Source organism: Heteronotia binoei, chromosome 13 (assembly GCF_032191835.1).
Source record: "Heteronotia binoei isolate CCM8104 ecotype False Entrance Well chromosome 13, APGP_CSIRO_Hbin_v1, whole genome shotgun sequence".
Classification (NCBI taxonomy): Eukaryota; Metazoa; Chordata; class Lepidosauria; order Squamata; family Gekkonidae; genus Heteronotia; species Heteronotia binoei.
The window spans coordinates 69,719,686-69,734,168 of NC_083235.1; the positions used below are offsets into that span (position 1 = coordinate 69,719,686).

General features: G+C 43.3%; 1 protein-coding gene across 11 annotated transcripts in view; it reads right to left on the minus strand.

The window, feature by feature from the left end:
• EXOC7 (exocyst complex component 7) overlaps window positions 1-14,483 on the minus strand; it is a 62,545-nt gene that overhangs the window by 18,803 nt on the left and 29,259 nt on the right. For 4 of the 11 annotated variants that reach the window (XM_060252010.1, XM_060252013.1, XM_060252012.1 and 1 more), the window contains 5 exons: window positions 12,798-12,890; window positions 12,104-12,172; window positions 7,285-7,430; window positions 7,051-7,203; window positions 842-940 (listed from right to left, as the gene is read on the minus strand). In XM_060252010.1, coding sequence (XP_060107993.1) covers window positions 842-940; window positions 7,051-7,203; window positions 7,285-7,430; window positions 12,104-12,172; window positions 12,798-12,890 — 560 coding nt within the window. The remainder of the gene's footprint in view (window positions 1-841; window positions 941-7,050; window positions 7,204-7,284; window positions 7,431-12,103; window positions 12,173-12,797; window positions 12,891-14,483) is intronic. The other 7 variants (XM_060252017.1, XM_060252014.1, XM_060252016.1 and 4 more) reach the window with 3 other exon arrangements.

Consider the following 14,483-nt stretch of genomic DNA (forward strand, 5'->3'; position numbering starts at 1 on the left):
AGCAGGAATATGCTAAAACCATCCTGAGTTTATTTTGGGCTGTTTTTTTGCGACCTACCTGCTTACTTTCTATGGCTTTAAAGGCCAAGGGGACCTTTTGTCCCTATAAAAGAGAGCAAGTTTGGTGTAGTGGTTAAGTGTGCGGACTCTTATCTGGGAGAACCGGGTTTGATTCCCCACTCCCCCACTTGCACCTGCTGGCATGGCCTTGGGTCAGCCATAGCTCTGGCAGAGGTTGTTCTTGAAAGGGCAGCTGCTGTGAGAGCCTTTCCAGCCCCACCCATCTGACAGGGTGTCTGTTGTGGGGAGGAAGATAAAGGAGATTGTGAGCCGCTCTGAGGCTCCGTCCTTGAAAGGGCAGCTGCTGTGAGAGCCCTCTCCAGCTCCACCCACCTCACAGTGTGTTTGTTGTGGGGGAGGAAGGTAAAGGAGATTGTGAGCCGCTCTGAGACTCTTCGGAGTGGAGGGCGGGATATAAATCCAATATCTTCTTCTTCTTCTTCTAAAAAAGACACTGCTCGGGCAGGGCAGAGTCTGGTAACAGACTCCATTGCTGTTATCGGAGGAAGGGCTCTCTTTGTCAGCCAAATGATCTCTGAACACCTGTAAAGTATTCTAAGATCTCTTACATATGATATTGCCCATGAGATGCATTATCAAACAATTAGTTACACACATTTTCTAAACTCCAGAAAGTTAAGTCAGTCCTTTGTCACCCTCAACAATATGGCTTCCAGGAGTGCACATTAACTTTTGGAATCAATTAATGAATAAACATTTGGATTAGTCTCGTGAGTAATTCTCAATGAAGAAACAGGTCACCAACAGAGATGGCAGTTACCTTGATGTTGTCTGCAAAATCTTCCAGAGCCTTGGCTCCTGTAGTCTCCATTGAGGTAATGAGGCTTGGAAGCTTGTTCTTAGTGCTGGCTGCAGTGCCCTGAAAGACGCAACACAACTCATGAGACTCCTTGGGGAAGGGGGGGGAATAGAGAGAGAAGGAAAGGTAGCTGTCATCTTCTGAAAAAAACAGCTACTTACAATTCCGTTGGTACTGAGGCAACGCTTACATTTTGTTGTGACACAGAGCATTCAATATTCCCTTTTGAAGACAAAGTTGTGCAAGGCCTGTGCTCTTGAAAGAGCAACCAAGTTCATTCCTCCCATGGGTTAAAAACATCGCATCCATTATTTAAATGGTTGCTATAAGATTGTTTATGATAATTACAGTATTTTTTGCACCATAAGACTCACTTTCCCCCCCCAAAAAAAGTGGAGGGAAAAGTGTGTGCGTCTTAAGGAGCGAATACTGCAAAAAATTCACACAAATGCCTCTAAATTCACACAAACGGCTCTAAAAACTAGGTGCGTCTTATGCTCAGGTGCGTCTTATGGAGCGAAGTAATTGAGCTAGAATCCAAGTTTGAGCACAGCTATCCTACCACTAGCAGAGGCAAAAATCTGCAGTTTACCAATCTACAACGGCAATGGCCAGACTCTAGAGACTGGCACTTCTTCAGCTGGTCTGGGAAAAATCCAGTAAGCTCACCAGACAGTGAATTACCATTTTAAGTTGCTCAAGGAATCCAAGTAGCTCAACTTTCACGGGGGGCGGGGAAGGGGGCATGGTAACCGAGCTTCAGGCCAGTTGCATCCCTCCTGTGCTCCTGCTATTCCTGTGGAAGATTAACAACTACTCCCAGAAAACAAAGCCAATTTTGGAAATACATCGAAGTCAAGTATGGGAAGGACTAGAGCAAAGAAAGGTACTAAAAACCCTCCCTAAAGACCTCCTAGAAAGGGTAATATTGACTTAGACGAAGCTGAAGATTCTGGCTTGGAGACTTCTCTGTTAGAGGAAATGGCAGCAGGAGGGAGTTACCCTCCCCAAAGCTACAGACTGAGATACTGCATGCCCTAATGGAGATAAAGAATGAAATTAAGAATTATATAAGGTCTCTTAGCGGAGAGGTCGGACAATTAAAAAGGGAACTTGGACTTCTTAAACAGTCAGTCGAACCAATTAACAAGAAATTGGATGAACTCGCTGCAGCGTTGAAAACAACTGATAAGAAAGCTGAAGCTGCATATCAGACAGCAAAAAAGCAGAGGATGTGAAAGACTTTAAGGAGTCCTGGGCCAAAAATAAGATCATACTTTAGGAGTTAAAATTGAGAGAAAGAAAGGCCAAGGTTCGTGGAATATCTGTAAATTTACTATGGCTTTAAATAGATGGCTGAGTCAGATTCTTCTCACAGAAGAAGCAGCAGAGTCTTCCCAAGAAATCGTCACTTCTGCCTTCCGTCTAAACATTTCCAAAAAGGCTCCTGGCAAAGTATCCCTGGACATTGTTGTTGAATTTAAACAACTACAGATGAAGAACAAACTTTTTAAAATTGCCAGGGAAAAACAGGGACTGTGCCTTGAAGTAGACTTGCCAATCTACTTCAGCGGGGGTTCTTCCACTTTCCCAGGCTCCTTCCCGCCCCCAGTCAACTGGCCAGCGAGGGGCTCCAGTCTCCGATTGAAAGGCTTCCTCTTGGGATGGTGTGTCTGTATTACTTTGAAGAAGCAACTCGTGAGTAGAGATGCCAATCCCTTGCTTCAGAGTCACCAGAAACGGGGCGGTGGGGGGGGAGGGAAACATCTGCTGAGCACTTCATTATTCCCTATGTGGAGATCGATTCTCATAGGGTATAATGGGGAACTGATCTGGAAGTTTCGTGGGCTCTGGGAGAGCTGCGTTTTGGGACAGAGGCACAAAATTTTCAGTATAGTATCTAGTGCCTCTCCCCAAAGTACCCCCCCAAGTTTCAAAATGATTGGACCAGGGGGTCCAATTCTATGAGCCCCAAAAGAAGGGTCCCCATGCTTCATTATTTCCTATGGAAGGAAGACATTTAAAAAGGTGTGCTGTCCCTTTAAATGTGATGGCCAGAACTCCCTTGGAGTTCAATTATGCTTGTCACACCCTTGTTCCTGGCTCTTCCCCCAGTGTCTCCTGGCTCCACCCCCAAAGTCCCCAGATATTTTTTGTATTGGACTTGGCAACCCTACCTTGAAGACACGATAGTTTTTTTTTTATTTCCTGATATTCCAGCTGATTAACTAATGCAAGGAAGAGACTGAGAGAAACAACGAAGATTCTACGTGATAAAGGAATTCAGTATAGGTGGTTACCGCTAGGCCATCTAGTGGTCAATATGGAAAATCAAACTTTTACTGCGTATAATGAGGCATCAGGCAAGGAGTTAATAGCAAATGTCATTAAACAAAAGACTGGAAGAGTCTGAACCAGGAAATTATGTTTTCTTGAAGAGAAGTTGAGAGCTATTAACAGGAGAATATGTATATAGTTAGAAGATAGGATAAAGATATGATAAATGGGAATGGAAAATGGGAATTGAACAGTTAAAGCCAATGGATTAGCAAGGTGGTGGTGGGTGTGGCCCCCCCCCCCCCCCCAAGACCTCCGACTGTAGAGATTTATCTGCAGCACCCAGTTCTGGAGGTAATCCTATCCAGCTTTCTTTTGCAGGCCCGAGAGAAGATAGTTAAAGTTTTAAAAAATTAAGTGTGTAAAGATGGTAGTCTGCAAAAGAAGTAAAGAAGTTTTGGAAACAAAAAGGAAGAATACAATTAGGATTAAAATAAGAATTAGGATAAGTGGTACAGGGATCGGGTGAGATTGGGTAAAGAAAGGAGAGATAAAGAGGAAGGAGTTTATTTATCTGTTGTTAGTATTCAGTTTGATTGGTAGAAGACAACAAGCAAAAAAATGACGTGTATTTATATGAGCAATATAAATATGTTGATAGACGCACACTTAATAAAAAATATTTTTTGAAAAAACTTTCAGCCTGGGCAGTTTGGATGAACCTGTGCAATAATTACAGATGTGGAGTGAATTTTTTCAGCGCTTTGAGTTTCCATTGAATCCCTTCCCCCCGCTCATTTCTAAGAGTCCTTGTTTCATATAATAAACAACAAATAAACAACTGGAGAGCCAGTTCGGTGTAGTGGTTAAGTGTGCGGACTCTTATCTGGGAGAACCGGGTTTGATTCCCCACTCCTCCACTTGCACCTGCTGGAATGGCCTTGGGTCAGCCGTAGCTCTGGCAGAGGTTGTCCTTGAAAGGGCAGCTGCTGTGAGAGCCCTCTCCAGTCCCACCCACCTCACAGGGTGTCTGTTGTGGGGGAGGAAGATAAAGGAGATTGTGAGCCGCTCTGAGACTCTTCGGAGTGGAGGGCAGGATATAAATCCAATATCTTCATCTACCTCACAGGGTGTCTGTTGTGGGGGGAGAAGATAAAGGAGATTGTGAGCCGCTCTGAGACTCTTCGGAGTGGAGGGCGGGATATAAATCCAATATCTTCATCTACCTCACAGGGTGTCTGTTGTGGGGGAGGAAGGGAAAGGAGATTGTGAGCCGCTCTGGGACTCTTTGGAGTGGAGGGCGGGATATAAATCCAATATCTTCATCTACCTCACAGGGTGTCTGTTGTGGGGGAGGAAGGGAAAGGAGATTGTGAGCCGCTCTGAGACTCTTCGGAGTGGAGGGCGGGATATAAATCCAATATCTTCATCTACCTCACATGGTGTCTGTTGTGGGGGGGAAGGTAAAGGAGATTGTGAGCCGCTCTGAGACTCTTTGGAGTGGAGGGCGGAATATAAATCCAATATCTTCATCTACCTCACAGGGTGTCTGTTGTGGGGGAGAAAGGGAAAGGAGATTGTGAGCCGCTCTGAGACTCTTCGAAGTGGAGGGCGGGATCTAAATCCAATATCATCATCTTCTTCTTCTTCAAATGAATGGATGCCATTGCAGATATGATAGGTTGGCCTGACAATTACAGAGTTGTAATTAATGAGCTTAACAGGATTAAACTCAGGAACTGTGTGAGGGAAGACATGTATGTTTCACTAATTAGCAACCAGGGGATGGGGGAGATAGGTCTATTACACAGATAAATAATAGCCCAAATAAAACAACCAAGTTATGAAATTTCCTGCCTGCGCAGGTCATCACAACCAGTCAAAGTTAAAAATCTTATTTGTATGTCTCCTCTCTGATGGCAGAAGCCCCATGGTGCAGAGTGGTAAAGCTGTAGTACTGCAGTCCAAGCTCTGCTCACGATCGGAGTTCGATCCCAGTGGAAGCTGGCTTCAGGTAGCTAGCTCAAGGCTGACTCAGCCTTCCATCCTTTCCAAGGTTGGTAAAATGAGTTCCCAGCTTGCTGGGGGTAAAGTGTAGATGACTGGGGAAGGCAATGGCAAACCACCCCATAAAAAGTCTGCCGTGAAAACGTCGTGATGCGACATCACCCCAGAGTTGGAAATGACTGGTGCTTGCACAGGGGACTACCTTTATGTTTTTTAGCTTTCTCTGGTGGTAGAAGGGATATTGTATCACCAACTTGAGATGGCTCTAACAAGTAATGCAAGTCAAGCTACAGAACATGATAGTGAGACTGAGGCTCAGACTGTATGTTACAGCTCACAAAAGTTGGGACTTGCTGCCATGCAGAAGAACAGAATACTTTACTTTTACAGCACTCTGTCCAGCTCCAGAGCACTACTAGGTGGTGGTGGCGGGGCGTGCTTCTGGCTTCCATGCCATTACGGCCAATGGAAATGGCTGTAAGAGGAGGCCTGTTTGCCTCTTTCTCTGGTTTCATGAGCCGGTCGGCTCACAGTTCTTAGCCTCTTCCAAAGCTTTGAACTTGCTGTCACTTTACACACAGCCACCGCTTCCCCTCACACCTTTACACACATCAAGCACTCATCCAAGAACGCAAAGCTACAAGGACGTCAGTGCCTATTAGCTCCCATGCACAACCATTATAGAACATGAAGACCAATTTCCCACTCACCTTACGCCACTCTCACGCTCCTCTTCTCATCTGGGCTTCCGACTGCACTGTCTGCCCCAGGTTTGCAACTCTTGTCGCCTTTTTTGTGTGCGGCAAACAAAAACCTCTAAAAACCAGTTTCTGTTTGCCACGCAAAAAAAGGCAACCCTAGTTGCAGTCCCGGGGCAGATAGTGTGAAATCGGACGGAAGCCCCGCTGAGAAGAGGAGCGTGAGAGTGGCGTAAGGCGAGTGGGAAATCAGTCTAACTTTTTTTGCCAAAAACTCTGACCCCAATCAGGTATTATAGAAAGGTTTACACATCAAACTAACATCACCAAGGAATTATTTCCTTCATTTTAATGCTCTTTCCAGGGGACAGCATGTACCAATTTCCATCTGTCCATCAGGTCAGGCCAAACGGAACCAACAGCTGGACCACCTCTGCTATGGGACTGTTTTTCTAAGAAATTCTGCTCTGCTATTTTAGATAAGTCAAGCCATTAGTTATTCAGGTTGGCATACATTTCCTGATGATTTAGGTTAAAAAGCTGCAGCGGCAGTTTTTATTTATATTTAATTTAATATTTTTTAATATTTAATCTTTTAATTTTAAATGTTTTAATAGTTAATAATTTCATATCAAACAAAAAGGATTCAAAATGAACCACAAACTGGCTCAACTTGTGCTCAAACCATAATTCATTTCTTGGTTCATGCCCATCTCTAGTTAAAGAGATGGGTTTGGTGTAGTGGTTAAGTGTGCGGACTCTTATCTGGGAGAACCGGGTTTGATTCCCCACTCCTCCACTTGCACCTGCTGGAATGGCCTTGGGTCAGCCATAGCTCTGCCAGAGGTTGTCCTTGAAAGGACAACTGCTGTGAGACCCTCTCCAGCCTCACCCACCTCACAGGGTGTCTGTTGTGGGGGAGGAAGGTAAAGGAGATTGTGAGCCGCTCTGAGACTCTTCGGAGTGGAGGGCGGGATATAAATGTAATATCTTCTTCAATATCTTCTTCTAAAATCTTCAGTTATGCTTGTCTTCCATCTAAATACAGTGCCTAGTTACTGACCTTTTACTTGCTTGCCACGAATGGACATTTCAGTTCCCTGTTGCTGACAAATTCTGCCCAAGCCCTGATTCCCAATCCTGCAAAGCATATTTTGCAACACTGATCTTCACCAATTAACTGATTACCTGTAAAACTTGATCAAATTCTGGTTTAGTATGCTTCAAGTGCCTCAGGATAGGGAAAATAGTCAACACAGCTGAATAATCATGGCGTATGATGGCCTTCCGGGCTGCAGAGACAATGTTGTCTCCCTCTATCATCAGGTTGTCTAATGATTCCTACAGCAAAAGCAAACCTTGAGTAAGTTAGGGCAATAAACCTGGGGTTTTGCAAAAAGCACAAAACTAGTTTTAAAGGACCTGAATGAGAGAGTCAAATGTCTTCTTCTGGTGGTGTTCTGGGATTATTTCTGTCAGCAGCTGGTACTCGCTTTGGGCCAGTTTGATGAAGGCACTCACACAGTGGATGTACGCATCGATTTCCACGTCCAACATGTCATCTCTCCCTGTGAGGAATGCACACACACGTAAGAGAGATGGCAGCATGCTGTCACTACATGACATAAACACGTCTCTAGAACCGTGCAGTTTCGTTGCAAGTGAAAAAAATATATATGCCCACATTTACATAGAAGTGTTCAATTTATAATATTTATACATACCCCAGATTGATAGCATTTGCCTGCCCATATGGTCAACCGCACAAATATAACTAGGGTGTGTGCACATCTAGTAATAGAAATTAGACACTTCATACTCCTCATCAGGGCTTTTTTGGTAGAATAAGCCCAGCAGGAACTCATTTGCATATTAGGCCACTATTAGGCCTCTGGTGCCCAGCCAGCTGGGACTGCATTCCTGTGTGTTCCTGCTAAAAAAACCCCAAAAAAACAAAACCCTGCTCTTCATTTTCTTCTTGACAGGGCATGACCCAAACTTACCAAGGAAATAAAAATAAAAATGAGGGATCAGTGTGAATCAGAACACAATAACCTGCACCGCTTTCTCCTCAATTAGCATACCCAAGACAAACTATGCTGCTCATTAACTCTTGGTTTGCAAGAAAGGAAATTGTGCTCCGCCCTCTTGTCCAGGTAGCTCATCATTTGGGAATTAAACATACATTTGGATCAAGAAATATCACAATATCGACACACACACAACGTTTAATAAAACATATGCACAGTAACGCAATTGGTGATGGATGAAATCCTTCATGCATTTTTGAAGAATGGGGAAAAGCTTGCGTCGCAGACGCCATCATGGGGAACCTCCCTCATTCTCATGTACCCTCATCTGCCAATGATTCCCCCTACTACACTTTCTTCATACTGACCAAGTTACTGGGGTAGGAGGGAATGTAGCAGCTGAGGCTAATGCAGTAGTTTTTACATTTGTCCTAGTCAATGAATCAACAGAAACAAGAAACAGAGTCCCCAGATTTTGTGGTGGTGATTCAGGCTACTAGCTTGTGTAAAAGTCCTCAGTGGAACAGCCTGAAAAAAATACTCTACTGATCAAAGCCACCAAATATTACACCGTCTTTGAGTTTGCAAAAATATAAGGATTATGTACAACACGTAATAAGCAATACAATAATGACAGAGGCTGGCGGTGCTAGGGCCTTTTAAAGTAACAGAGCACCCCAAGGAGCCAAAAAAACCCATCTCCAAATGAAAAGATATAAGTCCAAACTTGGAAATAGTCCAACTGAAATTTACAAGGTGGGTGCTCCTGAGGAGTGTAGCTTCAACGCAGCCGCTTTCTTAAAAAGACGTCTCTCTAGATTTTGATGACGTTTCAATTCTTTCTTCAGTTTGACGGCTTAATTATTTAGGAACCCTGTTCTACATTCTCTAATCACAGCATTAAGCTTCTCATTTCAGTGTGAACATTGGGCTCTTTTCCTTGTTGTACACAATCCTTATAACATATTTTTGCAAACTGAAAGACAGTGTAATACTTGGTGGCTTTGATCGGTTGACTAATTACACCAAGCGCCCTTCAAGCAGCTGGAAAAAATACTCTGGCTGCTGTTCTCTTTGCTTGTTCCCCAGAACAAGGTCACTTTGGGAAAGTTGGGGGGAAGGGAGAGAATAATGGCTCATCCAAAGGTTAATTGTCACAGGCTAAAATAAAATATGGGAGGTTGGAAAATGAGCTCAACTAAAGTTGCCAACAGACCTGCAGAAAATGTTCTGTCACTTTAACAGAAGCTTAATGTGTAGAAATGGGAAGCTGAAGCTTCTTGTAGCATGATGGTAAAATAACATCACCTGGTAAATAACATCTTAAGCCTCTGTTAACGAGACAGGACATTCTTCTGAACTGGCAGCATTCATTTCTGAAACACAATTTATTTCTGGAAATTTTCATCACTAGTGTTTTTCATTACTAAATGCAGAACTGGTGAAACAAAATTCTTACTGGTATGGAACTGTCCTATTTATGGGATCTAAATTCCCTGACATCTCATTCCTAAAATAAACAGTGCACCACAATTTGTGGCTCAGAATGGGAGTTCAGAGTCGTAATTTAAAGGCACTCTCCCTTCCATCATATGCCATGATGATGCACAAGAGCATGGGGAAATACTTCAGTCGATGAGGTAGCATGTGGCCTTAAGAACTTCATGCCAATAAATCAGGATGCCTCCAAAGTGCCAGAAAACTCCATCTTTCTCAAACCTCAGAATGGCTGAACAGGATAACCTGTGATGCTCCAAATAACATAGCTTTTCTGCTTGGAGAAGTGTTATTTTCTCTTCCAGGACAGAAGCTTATAAAATTTCCCACCAGACTATCATGATTCCTGTAATTCCTCCTCTGGCAACCAATTCGTCCAGTTATCTGGATTGTTAGATATCACAACCTGAGTCTTCTTTTCCAGCAGATGTTATAGCTGCAACTTTTCTGGTCTGGCATCTGATAGCCAAGCTGTCCAACCAGCAAAATTACACAATATATCTGCTGCTGGACTATACCACTTTGAACTGGGAGAGGAGAAAGTCACTGAATGAATGCTATTCCATCTTAAACACTCCATCGCCATAGAAAAGTATCATGGCAAGGATACAGGGAGGGTTTTTTTTTATACAGAAACAATAATATACAACATCCCAACAGAAATCTGAATATGGCCCAGAAAGACAGGTACTTTTGTTTTGTATTAGGTAACCTAAAAGTCTGAGATGGTGTGGGGGGGGGGGGGAGACACACACAGAGAATATTTTAAGATATCAGCCTGTTTTTATAAAGACTTCCCACCTCCCAACCTTCTGGGTTACCTAATCAAACTGTCTTTTCTGGCTGGGCTGTTATCCCCCTCCCCTTTTTAACTAACCAATATTTTTATATAGTTACTTTATTTACTTTACTTTTATATAAAGTTACTTTATTTTTATATAAAGTTTAGTTTAAAGTCACTTTATTTTTATATAATGTTTATATAAAGTTTAGTTTAAACTTTTATATAATGTTTAGTTTAAAGTCACTTTATTTTTATATAAAGTTTAGTTTAAAGTCACACAAGGTTTTGGCTTGAGGGTTTATTGCTTTATCAAGTGTTGAAATTCAACAGTGAAGACCAAAGGATCACCTTCCACAAGACAAAGGCGCTGCCACTCAGTGACATTTTGCTGGGACAAGGAAGTGCTTCTTTATATTACTGCTTTACTAGAGAGTTTCATGATTTCAGCACATTACTTCTTCTGATCGAAAGGACCATATTAACATCTTTACTCAACAGTACTATGCAGCCTAGTGGCTAGCACAGCTTGTCTGAACAGAGATAGATCTAAAGTATTGGACTGGATGATTATGGAGAGAAATAACTGATTTCTATTTTACGTTACATATATCTATTGCCAGAACACAAAGCAAGGGTATTCTACCATTCTGAGGGAAGATACAAGTCATGTCTGAAATAAAATGCTAAATGGGATCCAAAGAAATTAGGGAGATTTTTAAAATTCCCATTCTTCTTGTGTTCTCTTATTGGCCTTGTGACAACATATGAACATGAACATATACATATGACCATATGAAGCTTCCTTATACTGAATCAGACCCTTGGTCCATCAAAGTCAGTACTGTCTTCTCAGACTGGCAGTGGCTCTCCAGGGTCTCAAGCTGAGGTTTTTCACACCTATTTGCCTGGACCCTTTTAGTTGGAGATGCCGGGGATTGAACCTGGGACCTTCTGCTTCCCAAGCAGATGCTCTACCACTGAGCCACAGTACAACGCTTTATCTGCTCAAATTCCTGTGGCCCTGAAAAGTTAACCACCACACTTCCATCCCTAACTAAACAGCTGAGGAAAATTACTTATAGTTTTTTTTACTATCAAGTTACATCTGACTTATGGTGACCCTGTAGGGTTTTTAAAGCAAGAGATGTTCAGAAGTAGTTTATTACTTCCTGCCTCTGCGTAGCAAACCTGGTATTCCTTTGTGGTCTCCCATCCAAATACTAACCACAGCTGACTCTGCTTAGCTTCTGAGATCTGATGAAATCAGGCTATCCTCGGCTGTTCGGGACTATTATAGATAATTATGTGACAAGAAACCCAGAATAAGTGTCACTAAAGTGAAAGAGTCGAAGGTGCTCATAGCTATGAACAGTGTTGTGAAGGAGCTATAGAGTTCTCAGCCTCCCACTGGAGATGGAGTTTTCTTTGGTTTCGGCCCCCCAACCTGCTAGCAAAGAGCTTGCCAGTGGGGGAATGCCCACCCCCAAAGAGCTCAGTCGGTGTCCCCGACGCAATGATGTCACTTCCAGGTGATATCATTGCGCCACACACGCAGAAACTTCCCCCACCAGAACAAAGGTGAGACCTGGCAACCCTAAGGAGCTAGCTAACATCTGTCCAGGTGGCTGTACTCTTTATGGGTGGTTTAGCATTGTGGCATTAAAGGGTGGAAAAGGGAGATGTACTCGTTAGCATAGAAATTTTATGCAACGACATTTGGATTGTACCATCCATGCTGACCCCGTTAGTCCCCAGTCTGACTTTTGGACTCGCAAGAATAAGAATAGGGAATCACCAAAATCCTTACACAATTTAAAGGTATCACACATGCCATTTCTGACCAAGTCTTCGCCTAGAACTCAGAATATACCCCAGTAAACAGTGAAACATTATTAAGGTTAGCCAGTTTAAGTTTTGATATGATACTTACCCACAGCCAGCCCATGCTTGTCAGTCAGGGTATCGGAAAGGTGTTTAACGCGTAAATCATGCTCATGACCTAGTGAGATGTCAGCGGGCATTAACAGAAGTAGTTTATCGAGGACTATGTCAGCATGGGGGCCTGTCACTTCAGGTTTTATTTGCTTGTTAATCAGAAGCTTACAAATGTTTTGCTGGCAACTCTATCTACCGTCCCTTCTTAGAACACCAAAGATAAAAACATGATCCAAACAAGAGGAACCCTAATTTCAACACTGCTGACTTTATTTCAGTAGATCTTCCCCTGGAGGAGGAACAGACAGCAGAAAGTTGGACCTTTGGCTAATAATTCTAACCTGACCAAGGATGGCATTTCTAGAAGTATCCTGAAGAAGTGAACAAGTACAGAAATAGAGGGAAAGGTCACCAAGACACAGCAGAACTTCTGTTAGCCGGTTAAACCTCAGCTTAGATTGATCGAAGTTACATGGCTTGCCATTCTTCAAAGAAGTCGACTGTTGCCTTTTGTACCCACTACTCTTGATTAGTGTGCTGTTTCAAGTCCCAAAGAAGCTGGAATATTTATTCAAGCTGTGAATATTCTCTCAGCAGCAGAAGTAACGACTAACAGAAGCTTTGCACACCAAAGACAGACCAGTACCCACCTTAGACCCCAAGAGTGAAAGAATGAGAGAAGTGATTACCTTCCATAGGAATGAGGTTAGAGGCCCCCTTTTTCCCATCTAGACATTGCTGAGAATACTGTTTCAGAAGATTCTGAGCCTTACGGATCGTGCCTGTCACCAGAATCACGAGAGAGGAGAGACAAAGAGACCTTGGAAATGAATGAGAGAAACAAAACACAAAGCAACCCTCCACCAGGGCCTGGTCACCAAATCACAACACGATAGTGCTGGCTAACAGTGAGAATGCTCAGTCTACAGGTACAAACTCACAAGTGCACAGGAAGTCACATTCACTGGACCCTTAGAGAAGGCATATAGCCAAACGGCATGCTCCCTTTGAGAAAATGAGGCTCTCTCACTTCAAACATCAGTTTGGTTCCACACGCTGCTAAAGCCACTGAAATCCCTTGCCTTAGCAACATGTTTAAGATTTGAAGAAGAAGAAGACATTGGATTTATATCCTGCCCTCCACTCCGAAGAGTCTCAGAGCGGCTCACAATCTCCTTTACCTTCCTCCCTCACAACAGACACCCTGTGAGGTGGGTGGGGCTGAGAGGGCTCTCACAGCAGCTGCCCTTTCAAGGACAACCTCTGCCAGAGCTATTGCTGACCCAAGGCCATGCTAGCAGGTGCAAAGGAGGAGTGTGGAATCAAACCCGGTTCTTCCAGATAAGAGTCCGCACACTTAACCACTACACCAAACTGGCTCTTTGGGGGGGAGGGGGTCAGTGAATACAAAGCAAAGCAAAATAATTCCAGCAATATTATTGTAATCAAGTTTTAATATGCTTGCCTGGTGCCTGTCTTATTGTTTGGTGTAGTGGCTAAGTGTGCGGACTCTTATCTGGGAGACCCGGGTTTGATTCCCCACTCCTCCACTTGCAGCTGCTGGAATGGCCTTGGGTCAGCCGTAGCTCTGGCAGAGGTTGTCCTTGAAAGGGCAGCTGCTGTGAGAGTCCTCTCAGCCCCACCCACCTCACAGGGTGTCTGTTGTGGGGGAGGAAGGGAAAGGAGATTGTAGGCCACTCTGAGCCTCTGTCCTTGAAAGGGCAGCTGCTGTGAGAGCCCTCTCCAGCCCCACCCACCTCACAGGGTGTCTGTTGTGGGGGAGGAAGATAAAGAAGATTGTGAGTCGCTCTGAGACTCTGAGATTTGGAGTGGAGGGCGGGATATAAATCCAATATCATCATCCTTGTCTTTTAGGCACTAGGCCAAAACATTTCTTTTTACCCAGGCTTTTTAAACTGAGGGATTCTAATTTTTTTAAGGCAGCTAAATGATTGTTCTGCATTGGTGCACTGACTAAATGATTGTTCTTAATGGCTTGTTTTGTTGTTCACAGTATTTATGTCATCTGTTTTTATAATTGTATTTTTAATCGTTTCTAGTTTGTGAATAACTTTCAGTAGGTCTCTGGAGAGGCAGAAAACAAATTATCGAAATAAATAAATGTGCAATAATGAACTGAACTGAACAATAGCAACACAGTTCTCTCCTTTCTTGTCTTATTGTCAGAGAGCTCTAAAATTCTGTGTTGTATAAATAATACATTCTGTAGACACTACAGATACAGGAGGAGTGTGCTATGGGAAAACCTCTTCCATACGCTGCAGGAGCGATGGAGTGACTGTAATGTCATAAGCAGCAACTGCCTGCATCACTGGATTGCTTACTAAACCCCTCTTTCAAAGGCTACATTCCCC